This window comes from Carcharodon carcharias, chromosome 16 (genome assembly GCF_017639515.1).
Source record: "Carcharodon carcharias isolate sCarCar2 chromosome 16, sCarCar2.pri, whole genome shotgun sequence".
Lineage (NCBI taxonomy): Eukaryota > Metazoa > Chordata > Chondrichthyes > Lamniformes > Lamnidae > Carcharodon > Carcharodon carcharias.
Window position 1 is genome coordinate 43,706,912 of NC_054482.1, and position 18,247 is coordinate 43,725,158.

The 18,247-nt window shown below is 40.8% G+C and overlaps 1 protein-coding gene across 2 annotated transcripts in view; it reads right to left on the bottom strand.

Moving 5' to 3' along the window:
* axdnd1 (axonemal dynein light chain domain containing 1) overlaps positions 1-18,247 on the bottom strand; it is a 227,355-nt gene that overhangs the window by 208,072 nt on the left and 1,036 nt on the right. Inside the window, exons 2-3 of one of the 2 annotated variants that reach the window (XM_041207767.1) lie at positions 15,736-15,858; positions 10,194-10,313 (exon numbers count right to left, since the gene is read on the bottom strand). In XM_041207767.1, coding sequence (XP_041063701.1) covers positions 10,194-10,313; positions 15,736-15,826 — 211 coding nt within the window. In that variant the 5' untranslated portion in view covers positions 15,827-15,858. The remainder of the gene's footprint in view (positions 1-10,193; positions 10,314-15,735; positions 15,859-18,247) is intronic. The other variant, XM_041207768.1, reaches the window with a different exon arrangement.

Sequence of the window (18,247 nt, forward strand, 5' to 3'; positions counted from 1 at the left end):
CAAATTAATTTTGTTGTGACCAACCGAGGGGGTTGATTAAAGAAAGGGAGCCAGTTCATCCCTCCTCATCCGGGATCATAACAAATTGGGGAAACCTCGTTCACAGACCTGTCATAACACAAACCACTGGCCTTTTGGACAGTTTTAACATTACATCATTGGGCTTGACAGCCAGCCTGCTGTTTCAACTGGTGAGCCACCAGGAAGCAGGCTCTTCCTGGCAGAACAACAGACTGCCCACCAAGCCTGGCTCTGCTAAAAGATTTCATGCCATCGCCTACAGAACCAACTCAATCTCTGCATTCCTACATTCACCTCGTGATATCAGCACCAACTGAAAATCAAATCCTACAATTCCAGACTTATGGTGGAATCTGAACTCATGATTCAATATCAGCTGGGAAATCTGAATTCAGTTAATCAAATTAATTTGGAATAAAATTCTGGTATTAGTAATGGCGACCATAGAACTACCAGATTGTTATGAACTATTTGGTTCATTATTGCTCTTTCGGGAAGGAAATCGGCCATCCTTACTCAGTCTTGGCTATATGTGACTCAAGACCCACAGTGATGTTGATGGCTCTTTACTGCCCTCTGAAATTGCCCAGCAAACTACTTAATTGTCTTAAAACTGCTACAAAAAGCTATGGTACAAATAAATCCAGCTACATCACATGGCACCAATCTAGAAACCAGATTTAAAGGTGACAAAAAGGTACACCCTGTAAAGTTCTCTTCACTAACATCTGTGGATTACGCCAAAATTGAGAACAATCCAAAAGATTGGTCAAGCAGCAGTCTGGCGTAGTCATACCTATTAGCCAACATCCCAGACACCTACTTTGCCATCCTTGGTGAAACAGAGTTCAGGCAGGGTAGACCCATCAGAAGTGGTAGCACAAGTGGCATACAGTCAAGAGGAAGTGGCCCTGCGAGTCCTCAACATTGACATCAAACTGCATTAAGCATCAGGGCATCAGATCAAACATGGGCAAGGAAACTCCATTTTATTTACCACCTACTGCCCTTCTTCAAATGAAGAATCAGTATTGCTCCATGTTGAAGAGCATTTGGAAGATGAACTGATGGTAGCAAAGGCACAGAATGTAGTCTGGGAGACAACACTATCCATCACCAAGAGGGTCTTGATAGTACCACTACTGATCAAGTATTGCAGGACATATCTGCCAAATTGTGCCTGTGGTAGATGGTGAGAGACCCAGCATGATGGAAAAAAAACAACTTAATCTTGTTTTCACTGATCCACCGGTCATCTGCGCATGACAATATCGATAGGAACAATACCACTGCACGTTTCTCATGGAGATTAAGTCCTGTCCTCACACTGAGGACAACTACCATCATGTGGTGTGGCACTACCACCATGTTAAGTGGGATAGATTCGGAACAGGTCTTGCAGCTCAAAACTGGACATTCATGAGGCACTGCAGGCAATCAGTAGCAGCAGACTTGGATTCCACAACAACCTGTAACATCGTAGCCCAGCATATCCCTCACTCTAACATTACCATCAAGCTAGGGACCAATGACGAGTGTAGAAGAGCTAGCCCGGAGCAGCACCAGGTGCACCCAAAAATGAAGTGAGCAAAGCTGCATCACTACATAAGTATTAAACAGCATTAGCAGTATGCAATAGATAGAGCTAAGTAATTTCATAATCAATGGACCAGACCAAAGCTTTGCAGTCTTGCCACATCCAGTCAAGAATGGGGGGAGATGATTAAACAACTAACAAAAGGAAGGGGCTTCAAGAACATCTTCATCATTAATGATGGAAGCACAAATGCAAGTGCAAGAAACAAGGCTGAAGTATTTGCAACCATTTTCAGCCAAAAATACCAAGTGGATAATCCATCCTGGCCTCATCTTGGAGGTCCCTACCATCACAGAAGCCAGTCTTCAGCCTTTTCAATTCACTCCATGTGTTATAAAGAAATAGCTCTCTGCACTGGACACTGCAAAGGCTATAAGCCCCAGCAACATTCCAGCTACGGTGCTGAAGTCTTGCTCTCCAGAACTAGCTGCAACCCTAGCCAAGCTGTTCCATACAGCAACAACACTGGCTTCTACCTGACAAAGTGGAAAATTGCCTAGGTATAATCAAAGCCACAAGAAGTAGCACAAGTCAAACCCAGCCAATTACCACCCCGTCAGTCTAGTTTCAATCATCAGCAAAAGTGATGGAAAATGTCATCAATGGTATTATCAAGGGGCATTTACCAATAACCTGCTAACTGATGCTCAGTTTAGGTTCCACCAGGTACACTTGGCTCCAGATCTCATGAAAGCCTCAGTCCAAACATGTACAAGAGCAGATTTCCAGAGATGCAATGAGAAAGGCTGCCCTTAACATCAAAACAGCATTTGGTTGAGTGCAACATCAAGGAGCACTAGTAAAATTGAAGTTAATGGGAATCAGAGGGGTATCTCTCAACTGGCTGGGCAGTCATCTTTGCCCCAGGATATCACAATGTAGTTCCTCAGGGCAGCATTCTAGATGCAACCATCTTCAGATGCTTCATCAATGACCTTGCCTCCCTCATATAGTTGGAAGTAGCAATGTTTGCTGATAATTGCGCAGTGATTGGTTCTATTCACAAGCCCTCAGAATAATGAAACAGTCTGTGACCACAAGCAGAAAGGCCTCGACAATATTCAGACTTAGGCTGAAAAGTAGTAGGTAATATTCATGCAACACAAGTTGGCCATCACCAGAAAGAGAAAGTCTAACTATACCCCATTTACCTTCAATATCATTACCATTATGGAATACCATACCATCAACATCCTGAGGGTCACCATCAACCAGAAGTTTAACCGGACAAGCTACATAAATACTATGGCTACAAAAGCAGGTCAGAGACTGGGTATTCTGAATCCCAAAATCTTTCTACCATCTACAAGGGATATTTCAGGGGTGTGATGGAATACCCTCCACTAGCAATGTGGGCCCCTTGAAATCTAATAACAGTGACAAAATAAGGAAATGCCAGGCATGCTGAATAATTACTTTTTTGTTAGTATTTACAGCAGAAGGAGAGGTCAGCATGCCAGAAAACCCAAGGAAACTAATGTTGAATCAAGGACAGGGACTCACAAAATTAGCATATTCAAAATAACAGTAATGAGGAAAATAATGGAACTAAACAATAACAAATACCCAGGATCAAATATTCTCCATCCCAGGATTTAAAGGAAGTAGGTGGGAACAACACAAATACCTTAATTATTATCTTCCAAAGTTCTCTCAATTCAGGCATCATTCATTTACTTTGGAAAACTGCACATCACTCCACTATTTAGGAAAGTGAAAGAGGAAAATCAGAAAATTTTAGACCAATTAGCCTAAAATCTGTTGACAGGTAGTTATTAGAATTTATAATTAAGGAAAGGGTGACTGAACATCTTGAAAATTTTCAGCTGATCAGAGAGAGCATGAATTTGTAAAGGATAGGTGATGCTTGACAAACCTGTTTAAATTTTGAAGAAGTGACCAAAGGAGCTGTTAAGGGAATGTCTGTGGATATTAATTATATTGACTTCCAGAAGGTATTTGATAAAGTACCGCATAAGAGACTGTTAGCTAAAGTTGAAGCCATGGAACTGAAGGCAAGAAATTGGATGAGCAGCAGGAGACAAAGAGTGGGGTTAATTGGCAAGATGTGACAAATGGTGTAATAAAAACAAAAAAAAAATGCTGGAAAAACTCAGCAGGTCCGCCAGCAACTGAGAGAGAAACAAAGTTAATGTTTCAAGTCCGTACGACTCTTCTTCAGAGCTTAATGTGACTAACAGTGTTCAGCAAGAATCTGTGTTGGGGCCTCAACAATTCACTGCATTTATTAACAATGTGGATAATGGGATAGAAAGCCATATATCCAAATTTGCCAATGGCACAAAGATGGGCAGCATTCTGAATATTGTAAATGGAAGTATAAAATTCCAGCAACATGAATAGATTAAGTGAATGGGCAAAACTGTGACAAATGAAGTTCAATGCAAGCAAATATGAGGTTGCCCACTTTGGATAGAACATGGTACTTTCTAAATGGTGAAAAGCTAGAAAGATTGGAGGTCCAAACAGACATTGGGGTCCAGGTACATAGATCAAGAAGAGGTTTGGAAAATAATCAAAAAGGCTGATGGAATACTAGCCTTTACTGTTATTCACAATAAGAGGTTGTGGTGGAAGAATTAATCCAGGCTGGTCTTTTGATTCAAGCTGGTTTATTTTCAAGACAACTGCTCAGTGCTATCGACTTCCAAAGTGTTCCAGCCGTTTCTTTTTTTATTTTATTTAGATGGGATAATCAATGCCCATCACCTGTTTAACTAGCAATTTAGCAAGGTGGTTGTCAGGCAGTGTGATTATTTCTACATTGACAGACTCCCCTCTTTTCTTTTTAAATTACAACTTTGAAAAAAACTTAAAGAACTTATTTTTTAAACCAACAAGGAAATAACGTCACGTATTTCCACATCTATATAGTTCCCGTGTTTCCTTTACCAATTTCTTTCATGCTGGCTAGGTCTAATTTTAGGCTTTTTTCAGTGACACTTTGCGTGGAATGAACATTGTTGTGTTGATAAATGGTCTCTTTGGGACATTCTATGGGCAAACTTTTCTCACATTGCGGCTTATGTAATATTTCTGTCAGTATATTGCATAAGTAAACCCCCATACCTAATGCTTCTACCAAGGCCAGCATTTCACAGCTAAGGTGCTTTTCACTACCCTTTTTATTTTCTTCACCTCCCAAGCCTACGTTATCATTTTTTCCCACCAAGAATATGATAAATCGTGCTGTGCTAGAGCACCCACCTAGAAGATTGGCACTTGAAGCATTGCTAAAAATAGCCAACCTTGTATCTTCTGAGGGATGTGTGCTCAAGTTTCCAGCCTTGGGTGATCCAGAATTTAATTTTTTTTGTGTTTTACTTGCTCTCAGAACTTGCTCAACTGTAGTTCGTTTCATCATGGTACTCAGCTCCAACAAATCATAACAAGCGTCAGACCTAGACTGTGTGCACAACCAGTTCAATTGCCCAATCAAGCTTCTCAACTGTTCCGTTTCCTCCTTGGTAGCAGGATCCTCTTTTTGTGAGGATCTAACCCGAGTTATTGGGATATGGTTAACATTTTCTAGATAAGATTGTTGATTCAATGTCACTCCTTAACTGGCTCTGTTTATGTATTTAAAGGCCCCTGAAGCCTGACTTCCGACCTGGAATTCCTTCTTCATCTTCTCGCTTACCCATTGTTCGAATTCTACAGAGCCTCCCCACAGGAAATCATCAACATGCTTGATAAAGATTCCAGCTAGTTTCTCCTTATGGTACCAGTAGAACATCACAGGATCTGCCTTTAACTGAATGCAACCTGTTTTCAACAGGACAGACCTCAGAAAAATGCCATATTCTTGATGCATCATTCAACCCATAAACAAACTTCTTCAATTTTCATAGCTTTCCTTCTACATCCGCAGCTTCTTTGTGTGGTTTCAAAAAAAACTTCCTTTTGAAACTTTTCCCCCTGTAAGAACATAGTCTTTGTATCATTCGATATGCACTCGCACAAATAGAATGCCAAAATAGCTTAAAAAATCTTCAAACTCATTTTCCACGTAGTCGGCAAATCCATTCTGACATCCTGATCTCCTAGTCTCTCTTCAAAACCTCGGGGTACTAATCTCACTTTGGCCTTATATGTGCTATCTGGGAGTATCTTTTCTGTACAGATCCATCTGTGAGATAAAGCTGGCTGTCCTCGGGTCCAGTATTTCAGAATAGACCCCAAATTCCTTCCAGCTTTCTAACTCTTTCCGTTTGGCTTCCTTTATCAGCTTATTTTCCAATTTATTTGCAGCTACTAGAATCTCTCGCTTATAAAGGACTTCTACTTCAATTGAGATTACTAGTTTGCTCTTTGGTCTTCCTTGCTAAGCTATGGCCTCTACTCACATTTCTCTCCCTTTCTGGACTGCTACTATATGAGCGTTCTCCCATGTGAGTAGAACCCCATTCGCAAGTCTGTGATTTTTTTCTAGGGTCGCAACCACTTTCGGGTCCACTGTCAGAACTCATACTGCGCTTTCTGGGTTTCCACATCTTTACCTCGGTTTGCCAATCAATAGGTCATCTCCTATCCTTCATCCTGCACATTTAGTCAATGTGGCTAAAGGAAAGTGGCCTTTCCTGCTCTCCCTATGATAGTGGCATCCCTTCTGGCATGTATGTACCTTGGTTCCTCTTTGGGTAGTTGCCCTTTTGGACGAATAGCATTGTCCTGTACCTCAGTTTAACTTTGTCCATAGTCAGTCAACCGTGCGTCTGCCATGGTCTGTTCCTCATAACTACCCAGTACGTGTATATGTGAAGTGCATGGTGCCTCCTCACATTCTACATCCTGTTCAGAACTTGTAAAAGTATAGTCAGTACCAATTAACCGTGAAGAATGTACCTTAACAGTTTGATTGCCATGTTGCACAATTACTACTTTCCCGTCACTCCCTATTACCTTGCCAGGACCTTTCCACTCTTTCTGGCCTTCCCTTTTATAATATACCATGTCTCCTTGTCTAAATTGTATTCCTGATGGTCTTATGCGGTGCCGTAGGCTCACCGAATTTTCTCTGAAACCTCAGCTTTAATGAAAACTTTTCTGCCCACATGCAAAGTGTTCAGATGAGCAGGAAAGGTGGAGCTAATGCTAGTCCCTTCTAGACTGGGGGAGCATCCAATAACACAGATGGAAACTTTGGATTTCTTCCGTACACCAACTGGTACGGACAGTACTCCAACCATTTGTGTGCACCGCCCATGCTAGTGCCATCTGCAATTTACAATCTGGTTGATCAGCCAATATTTTATGTAACATATCATCTATTATCGCATGGTTTATTTCACAAAGACCATTACTAAAACGGGCTGTCAGCTGCAGTTTGTATAACTATGATGTTTAAATTTTTGCACATATCTCGAAATTCATCATTGGCGAATTCCCCACATTATCTATGAGGAACTTCATTGGTGTTCCTAATCCTGTGCCTACTCATTTCTCCATGACCTTATTGACAATGGTCCTTTTGTCTTTACTACATATCACAGTGGATAGGCTAAATCTGGTTGCCGTATCTATGAATTGTAGCAAAGAAATACCCCTATCCTCGTCCCAAACTTTCACATCCTTTGCCACTGCATTGTTAAACTCCCTGGCTAGTGGCAAGCTCACAACAGAACGCGGTGGTGTCTTGCGATATTTAAGGCAAATTTCACACTGAGCAATGATTTGTTCAATGAGATCATCATATCCTTTATCAACCACTCCCACATCTCAAAGTAGAGTCTTCAGTTTCTGTGGTGCCAGATGTGCAAACTGTCTATGTAATTTCCAAATGATCTTCTTTTTGTCCACCAAATTCTTATTCTCAGCAGTTAACAAAACTTTATGAACTTTTTGATAAGAAATCTCTGGCTTCCTTAGTGGCAAGCAGTAATGGCCTGACCGAATAAAATGTAGATCCACAACTTTTCCATACACAACTGCTCTACCGTTCTTCATATCTAGCATCATCTGAGCCTTCTTCATCGCAGATCGAGCCAACAATAGTGGTATCTCGCTAGAAACTACATCAGTATTGATAAGCAGATGGATGCCCACCCATTTGGAGGATGTTAATGTATTGTCATCTCCAAACCTGAAGCAAGTAGAGCTTTCATACTCCTTGACCTTCCACTGGTCCACCTCATCGAGAGACTCCAGATAACAGTCAAGCCAGTCCATGCCACACACCATAGAAGTGCGACCACTGTCCAGAACTGCACAGTTGAAGGAATCCACCATCAATATACTCATCACCAGATTCAAGCTCTGAATGATCAATACAATTCCATTATGGCAGGCACTATCATCATTTTCAGATTAATCCAACTCATGGGTCATTTCAAAAACACGATTTCCTTCACTGTGGGCAGCTCATCGCGTAATGATACTGGGAATCACGCTGAAAACACCGAATAACCATTCCCCACGCATTTTTTGGGTTTAAATGTCTACGGTCACCATCCCAGGCATGCTTTTTGCCCCGACTCGCAAATTGGCTAAGGTTACGACAATTTTCAGATCTCTTGTCATCAACCCCATCTTTGTATTGGAATCCTTGTCTAATACTTGGTCAACCTCGAAATTCAGCCACCATTGAATCCTCTGTCCTTTGTTTCATAGCACAATTGTTCACATTTGCTAAGAAAGTGGCAGGGAACGACTTGTTTCCCCAGAAATTTTTTCAGGGCAGCAGCCATTTGATCTTGGAGAGGTTCTTTCCCCCAGAAATGAACCCCTATCGAGGTGAGAAATGCAAGCATAGTCCAGTAATTCATATGCCAATATCGATTCCAGAATTTCAAGTTCAAATCTCTGTAATCTCCTGTATCATTTATCAAAACCCATGATATATTCTTCCATGGACTAATCATCTGATTTTCTAAACCTATCAAAGTCATCCAAGCTCCATACACTTCCAATAACTCATCCTTTTTGTAAAACTTTTCCAAAAATTGTAACAGAAAGTTCAATCCCTCTTCATGATCCAAATCATCTACTTTCCACTCTGAAAATACCTTACTCCTTACCTTACTTTTGGCTGGTAATGATGACGTCAAAGCCATACCTTGCTTTTTCAGGGATATGGAAGTAACCTGGATCCACATTTCAACTTCAGCCTTCCATTGCTAATAAGGTTCAGAGTCAGAAGAAATTGGTGGATAGTCAAAGCTTGCGATTTGCACCATCCTTCTGTCATTCCATAACCTAATTTGTCAGTGACAGTACACTTCTTTTCCCTCAGAGGGTTGAGACAAAAATCTTCACAGACGGCAATCAATCAGCAAGGTAAAGCTCATCCTTTGCTACCATGCTACTCACAATAAGAGGTTGTGGTGGAAGAATTAATCCAGGCTGGTCTTTTGATTCAAGCTGGTTTATTTTCAAGACAACTCCTCAGTGCTACTGACTTCCACACAAAGTGTTCCAGCTGTTTCTTTTTATTCTATTTAGATGGGATAATCAATGCCCATCACCTGTTTAACTAGCAATTGTCTTTAACAAGGTGATTGTCATGCAGTGTGACTAGTTATAATTTGGCATTTATATCTAGAGGAATGGAATGCAAGAGTGGTAGAAGCAATGCTTCAGCTATACAAAGCTCTGGCTTGACCACATCTGTTATTAAAATATTATATTATATTATAAGATATTAAGGGAAATAGATAGGGTCAATAGAAAGAAATTATTTCTATTGGTTGGGAGTCTAGGACTCATGGCATAATTAAAGCCAGACATTTCAGGAGTGAAATTGAGAAACGCCTCTACACACAATTTGGAACTATCCTCCGCAAATGACAATTGATGTTGGATCAAATGTTAATTTTAAATCTGAGTTTGTTACATTTTCGTTAACCAAAGATATCGAGAGATATGGGGCAAGGATGGGTATATGAAGTTAGGTCGTAGATCAGTCATGATCTCATGGTGGAGCAAGCTCGATGGGCCAAGTGACCTATTCCTTTACCTATGCTTCTACGTTCCATGTTCACTCTCCCACCATTAATGCATCGTGTCTTCAGTATTTATCATTTACAAAATGCACTGCAAGGAACTCGAAAAAATGATCATTTCCTTTACCTAGATTTTCTTAAGTACTTTTATTCTAGTCCCAATGACCTAATGAGTAATGATGCTACTTGATATTGGATTAAACCAGGTTTGGTTCCTAGTATGTACCAGTTAAAATTAGCTGATTTAATTCAGGACACAGATTGGGATATTATAATTATTAGTCAGGCAGCTGGACCAACCGTCTTTTTTTTCCCATCCGTAGTCCAGCTGCCTGACTAATAATTATAATATCCCAATCTGTGTCCTGAATTAAATCAGCTAATTTTAACTGGTACATACTGGAAACCAAACCTGGTTTAATCCAATATCAAGTAGCATCATTACTCATTAGGTCATTGGGACTAGAAGAAAAGTGCTTAAGAAAATCTAGGTAAAGGAAATGATCATTCTTTCGAGAAACTTATTTAAAAGAGGTCAGCATTGAAACTTTATTCTTTAAATACTGGTCTTAATACTTAACAAGCTTCAGTATACGCACTTCAACATGAATTACCTGTTTGTTCCTTTAAATGCATGAAAATGTCACAGTCTAGCTTGTCAATCTCCCCAGATTTTGCTCCATCACCAAAACAAACGCATATGTCCAACATTTGTTCAGAAGTTGGAGTGGACTCTATAGAAAACAAGGCATAATTGTGGCTTTCATTAGCTTCCAAGTTGTTTGAAATCTTCATTCCATATACAGAGCAGACATTTAAACTGAAGCAATATGCACATTGAAGCCCATTTAGTGGCACAAAGCCTTTAATTCTAGTACATCAGTCAAAGCACTCCAAAACATTAAACCATTTCCTGTTCAGTTTATGTGATATACTTGCATTTATATAGCATTTTATTTGATATTGAATCATTTCAAAGCATTTCACACAATAACTTGCTTTTGTTATGTAAGAAAATGTTGCAGCTGTCCTGCATCAAAAGTATGCTATGGCCAGCAGTGAGATGAAAGACTTATATTCTTGGGGATCAATATTTTTGTCAGATAAGAGGATCAAGGGAGATTAAACAAAGGCAGGTAAATGGAATTAAGATACAGATCAGCAATGGTCTCACTGAACAGTGAAACCAGCTTGAGGGGCTGAAAGGCCTATTTTTGTTTTTATGCTTCTAGCATTGGACAAGACACCAGGAAAATTTTTGCTCTTTTTAAAATAATGCTGTGAGATCTTTAACATCCATCAGAATGAAATAGCTATTTGGGACCCAAGTTAGTCTTATTTGAAGGGCATCCCACTACAGATGATGCAGCACTCTTGGTATTGCAACGAGATTCTTTACTGAAGCGCTGGTGTAGGTGTCCTACAATCTTCTAGCCCAGAGACAAGAGTATCATCAACTGAATCTGATTTCTATAGTGGGGCAACTCCTCTAATTCATCAGTTTATAAAGACATTATTCACATTGTCCTACCAAAATGTATCACTTCACACTTCAGTCAGAATGGTTAGTGTCTTAAACCTTAAATCCTGTTGGTATTAAAATGCTCTGCCAGGCCAGAAAACTTTTCAAAGGAAAATAAAGCTGCTGAACTGTCTTCCCCAGCATGGTCTGAGAAGGATCAAAAGGTGTAAATCGGTAAACTTATTTCGAAAAACTTGTTGTGATACGTTAATCTTCTTTTTTTTCTACATGGCAGGTAAAGCCAAGAAATGCAATCAGTTCAGACAATACAGACAGTTTGGATAGCTAATCAAGCCAAGTGATGCAATTGGTTCAAATAATGCAATCAGTTCAGATCACAGAATAGAATTGAAATTTACAGCACAGAAGAAAGTCATTCAGCTCATCATGCTCCACCAACCAACAAGGAGTCAGCCAGCCTAATCCCACTCTCCAGATCTTGGTCCGTAGCCTTGTACGTTATGGCACGTCAAGTCCAAATCTAAATACTTTTTAAATGCAATGAGGGTTTCTGCCGCTACCACTCTTTTAGGCAATGAGCTCTGCATCCCCTCCAGGTGAAATAATTTCCCCTCGAATCCTCTCAAAACCTCTCACCTCTTACCATAAATTTCATTACGGGCCCTCAACCAAGGGGAATGGGCCTTCCTATGCACACTTATCTAGACCTTTCATAATTATATACACATCAGCTAGGTCTTCTCTCAGACTCCTCTGTTCCAAAGAAAACATCCCTACCCTATACAATTCTGGCTCATATTAAAATTCTTTAGCTTAGGCAACTTCCTCTGTACCCTCTCTGGTGCAATCATTTCTTTCCTATAGTGCAATGATCTGTACTGGCTAAAAGTAATCTCTTGTATGCATTTTAATAATTCTCCTCCCTTTGTGCCTTTTACATTAATTCCATCCCAGTTAATATTAGGGTAATTGAAATCCCCACTATTTCTGCACTATTGTTTTTGCACTTCTCAGAGACTTACCTAAAAATGTGGTCTCCTCACCTTCCTCTGACTATTTTGGGGTCTACAGTACATTCCCAGTAGTTCGACTGCCCTGTTTTTGTTCTTCAGTTTTACCCATATGGCTTTATTGATGTTCGTTCTACCATTTCAACTCTCATCATCAATTTAATTGTTTCTTTCATTAATATGGTGACCTCCCCCTTCTTTTTATTCCCCTCTCTATCTCATCTGAAAACTGAGCTGCCACTCCTGCCCTATTTTCTGCCATACTCAGTAATAGCTATAATATCATACTCCCATGTTATCTGTGATCTCAGCTAATCTGCCTTACATTGTTTCTCACATTGAACTATAACAGCACTGTGGGTGTACCTACACCAAATGGCTGCAACGATTCAAGAAGGCAGCTCATCTCTACCTTCTCAAGGGCAATTAGGGATGGGCAATAAATGTTGGCCTAGCCAGCAATGCCCACATCCTATGAACGAATAAAAAAAAAGTTAAGCACTGCCAACCTCCCTTGTCATCTATTTTCTAGCTTTTGTTTCCTCTGCTTTCTAAACATGCTTACCAGTATTATTTTTCTGCCTTCTATTTCCAACTGTTCTCCTTTCTGAAACTATTTTCAGGTTCCCATTGTCCTACCCAGGTAGTTTAAACCATTCCCATCTGCATAACAAAACCTTCTGCAAGCATATTGGTCCAGGCCCTGTTGAGGTGCAACCTATCTGCTTGCACAGGTCCCACCACCCCCAGAAGTGGTCCCAACGCCTCAGGAATCTAAAGCCCTCCCTCTTGCACCATCTCTTCAACTGCATATTCAAACGCTCTATCTTCTTAAAGTTGTACTCACTCGCACATGACACCAGGAGTAATCTAGAGATTATCACTTTTGGGGTCCTGCTTTTCAATCTCTCTCCTATCTCCCTGAACTCTGTCTATAGGACTTCATCCCTCTTTCAGCCAATGATATAAACCAGAACCTCTGGCTGTTCATCTTGCTCCACTCAGAATATCCTCACAGCTATAATTGTTTCTTTAACCAACATTGTGAAACCCACCCCCCTCCTTTTTGATCGCCATCTCTATCTCATCTGACAACCCTGTAACCAGGAATACTGCCATTCCTACGCTTCTTTCAACCATGTGTTAGCCATAATGTCATTCATGTTAATCTGTGCTCTCAGGTGATCTACCTTATTCCCTAGACTTCTGTCATTGAATCATCTGCCTTATTCCCTAGATAGAATTGAAGATGGCTTCACAGTTATGAAACAAAATATCTACCACTGAGAAGAGACAGGACACAAATTAACAAGTTTTGTAGTGGGTATTGGGCTGAATAACTCACAGAATGTGTATGTTTGAAAGATTGAAAGTTCAGACAATTCAAGCCAAAGTTTAGGGGGGGACACCACTGATCAGAACAAGAACAGTATAAAAGCTAGTGACACAAAGATCTGAGCACTACAGATGGAAGAGGTGCTTTGGCCAGACATCTCACCCACCAGGGCCTACAGCCCACACTGGATTGATCATCTGAGGGGTAGATGTATGTGTAAATCTTTTATAACATTACTGGTGTGCTGCTCAAATTCACAGCAATGGTAATTGGGGTTTTGAATCTGCCTTAAGGATAATAAAAGTTTAAAGACAGAACTCAGGTATCTTGTGTAATTTCTTGCAAATTTCAAGCAGGAATCAATGACCTGTAGATGGCCTACAATCTTCTAGCCTAGAGACGAGAGTTTCATCAATCAAATCAGATTTCTATAGTGGACCAATTCCACCAATTTCTCAGTTTATAAATGTTATTCACATTATCCTGTCAAAATGTATAATTTTGACCATTTCTATAAGCTTTCCCACCTCTGAGGCTAAACTGACTGGACTGTGATTGCTGGGTTTATCCTTACATCCTTTTCTGAACAAAGGTGTGACATTTGCAATTCTCCAGCTCTCTTTAAACACCCCCTTTAGAAGTTTGGAGAGCCAGTACCTCTGCAATTTCCACCTTTATTTCGCTCAGCATCCAAGAGTGTATCCCATGTATTCCTGGTGACTTGTCAACGTTAAGTACAGCCAGCTTTTCTAGAACCCCCTCTTTATCAACTTTTAGCTCATCCAGTATCTCAACTACCTCCTGCTTCATATTAGCTTTGATAAAGGCAGATATGGCATACTAATTTAGTATATAAGCCATGTGCTCTGCATCTTTACTTAGGTCTCTTTATTGGTCTCTGTTCAGCTCCAGCCCACCTTTTACTACCTTCTAACTATTTATATGCCTATAGAAGATTTTGATTTCCTTTCTTGTGTGAAGGATGTCAACCATTATGGTGAGGTTGAAACACAAACAGAAATTGCAGGAAATATTCAGCAAGTCTGGCAACATCAGAGTTTAAAACAAGGTCTCATGCAAAATTCTAATACTTTCAAAGACCAAAATGTCACCATACAAAGAAATTTGTCTATTAATAAATATGTTATACTGATGAAAGATCATCGGTAGCTCTGTTTCTCTCTCCACAGATGCAGTTTTTATTTCAGGTTTCCAGCATCCGCAGTATTTTGATTTTTCAAGGCTGAGGCTGAGCTAGATTTGTAGGTGATCTGTACTACATGTTGCTTGTAAAAGCAAGCTTGTTATGTATGTTTTAAATGAGGAGAGGGAGGAGAGTGTGTGAAAGAGGGAGTGGAGTGTGTGAGAGGGAGTGGAGTGTGTGAGAGGGAGTGGAGTGTGTGAAAGCGAATGAGAGGGAGGAGGGAGTGGAGTGGGTGAGAGGGAGGAGAGACCGTGAGAGGGAGGAGAGAGTGTGAGAGGGAGGAGAGTAAGGAGAATGTGTGCAAGAAAAAGAGGGAGGAGAGTATGTGTGAGAGAGAGAGAGGAAGGAGATTGTGCATGTGTGAGGGGGGGAAAGAGGGCGAGAGTTTGCGAGTGAGAGGGGAGAGAGGGAGAGAGTGTGAGTGTGAGGAGGGGAGTTTGTGTGTGTGTGTGTGTGTGTGTGTGTGTGTGCGTGCATAAATGTGAGTTAGAGAGAGGGGAGAGTGTGTGCTTAAGTCTGGTTCACTCCCAGTCTCAGGGTTCTCATTCACCCTCACCCCTAAACACCAACAGGCACTATCACAGTGGGTGAGGGCGAGTGAGTGAGCACTCTGAGACCGGGAGGGAGCTAGGCACACAAACTGTCACCCTGTTGCACTCGAATGGTCATCTTTATTTATCTCTCATTTTTTTAAAATTATCAATTTTTTTGCTTTGACATTGTTTTTTGCTCAGCAAGTTGTTTCTTTTCCTAATCAGTTTTTTTTTAACTGTTTAATGTTGTGCCAAACGTTATCTTTCTGAAATTTGCTTATCAGCACTTGAGTGAGAAAAAAAATTGAAATGTGGCTCCCCCCACATGAAAAGATTAGACAAGCCTGCTTTAAACCAAGGCCATGACACTTTTACAAACAACAGCGGGGAGTCTTCCTTCAACAGTACAATCAAAACAAATTAACTATCCATTCATCTCAATGCTGTTTCTTATGGTGCAAAACTACCACATTTGTCTACAAAAACAAGAGTGACTGCATTTCAAAAATAATTTATTGGTTGTGAAGAACTTTGAAACATTCTGAGAACATAAAAGGAGCTAAATAAATGAAAATTATTTCTTTGCTTACCTAGTTGATCCTTCAAGTATTCACACACAGTTGAAGTTAGCTTATTGCTATCCTCATCAGGACGAACATCATCACTAACCGCATCACACATTTCCAACAGTTTTCCAGTATTTCTAGTGAAAACTATAAATAAAATGAATTTTCCAATCATATTAATACTAACTTTCTTCTACACACAAAATGCCATTAATTATGCAGATTTTCTCAAGCTTTTATGGCTTTGTGGGCTCCTTAAATGTAGATTATGCAGTTCTGTGATCCACATATGAAATTTAAAATCTATGCTTCAATACTTGGCATAAAAATTGCCAAAACTAATTTAAAAAACTCAATATTCAGGTTTAGGAACGGTCTAAGTCAAATTTCAAACCTATATCCTTTCTGTCACCATCAACTATTAATTTCATCTCCACAACATTTCCCACCTCCCACTTTAATCTCAGTCTCTTTGCCACTGAAATCTTCAATAAGTCTTCATCACCTCCAAACTTGACTACTCTCACACACTCCTTGCTGACTTTGCATCCTCGACCTTCTTGAACTCCAACCTGTCAAAAAGTCTACTGCACACATTCTATCCCACATTAAATCTCCCTGACACTCTCTGACCTACACTGGCTTCCAATTCCCTAATGCATAAACCTGGATCTTGCAGCAGCGGCGATGGAACAGTGCTCATCATTGACCTCAATGAAAACCAGCAACAAAGATCTAGTGATCTCTTGCCATGGATTTCCCCATTCCCAACAGCAGTTTAAATCTGGTGCCAAGTCTAGGGGGTCTTTTGGCATGTAGCAGTAGTAACGTCAGCAAGCAGGTAAGCAGGCATTCACATTGGTGTATTCACACTGTAAAATAGGGAAGTTAAGTGCACTTAATGGCCTTTGTTTTTACTTGAAATTTTCAGATACTAAAATACATTATGATTCAATTAAGACAAAAACTAAAGTTAAAAAAACTTTATTATTTAAAAAGTGTGGAATTATTATCATGAAGAAATTAGAGGTTGCACAAATATAAATTAGTTGCGCAGGGCCAGGAAAGGTCACACCTTTTCCAACAAGGTGTACCCTTTACAGAGAGACTAACAGTAAGAGAGGGAGTTCTGGGCACTTTAATTCATCAGTAAAGTGATGGAAGGAGACATCAACAGTGATATTAAGTGGCACTTGCTCAGCAATAACCTGCTCACTGACGCCCAGTTTAGATTCCGCCAGGGCCACTCAGCTCCTGACCTCATTACAGCCTTGGTTCAAACATGGACAAAAGAGCTGAACTACCAAGGTGAGGAGGGTGGCCGCCCTTGACCAAGTGTGGCATCAAGGAGCCCTAGCAAAACTGGAGTCAATGGGAATCAAGGGGAAAACTCTCTACTGGTTGGAGTCATAAACAGCACAAGGGAAGATGATTGTGGTTGTTGGAGGTCAGTCAACAAACTCTAGGACATCGCTGCAGCAGTTCCTCAGGGTAGTGTCCTCGGACCAACCAAATTCAGCTGCTTCATCAAAGACCTTCCTTCAATCTCAAAGTCAGATGTGGTGATGTTCACTGATGATTGCGCAATGTTCAGCACCATTCACGACTCCTCAGATACAGAAGCAGTCCATGTGAAAATGCTGCAAGACTTGGACAACATCCAGGTTTGGGCTGACAAGTGGCAAGTAACATTCACACCACACAAGTGCCAGGCCATCTCCAACAAGAGAGAACCTAACCATCGCCCCTTGATGTTTACTGACATTACCATTACTGAATCCCCCACTATCAATATCCTGGGGGTTACCATTGACCAGAAACTGAACTGGACTAGCCATACTGTGGCTACAAGAGAAGGTCAGAGGCTAGGAATCCTGTGACGAGTAACTCACCTCCTGACTCCCCAAAGCCTGTCCACCATCTACAAGTCGCAAGTCAGGAGTGTGATGGAATACTTCCAACTTGCCTGGATGAGTGCAGCTCCTACAATACTCAAGAAGCTTGACACCATCCAGGACAAAGCAGCCCGCTTGATTGGCACCACATCCACTCCCTCCACCACCGACACACAGTAGCAGCAGTGTGTACCGTCTACAGGATGCACTGCTGGGATTCACCAAGGCACCTTAGACAGCACCTGCCAAACCGGACGAGGGCAACAGATAGATGGGAACACCACCACCTGGAAGTTCCTCTCCAAGTCACTCAACAGCCAGATTTGGAAACATATTGCCATTCCTTCACTGTCTCTGGGTCAAAATCCTGGAACTCCCTTCCTAACAGCACTGTGGGTGTACCTACATCACATGGATAGGCAGCTCACTACCACCATCTCAAGGGCAGCTAGGGATGGGTCATAAATGCTGGCCCAGCCAGCGAAGCCCACATCCTGTGAATGAATTTTTAAAAATAGATTTACCCATATGGATAATCTGGGAATGTCACAACTCACTGACAGCAACTTCTGGATTTCTGTACAATTCTGCATACTCCAGAGCTTACTGTCAGTTTCATCACTATCACTGCAGAACCCAGG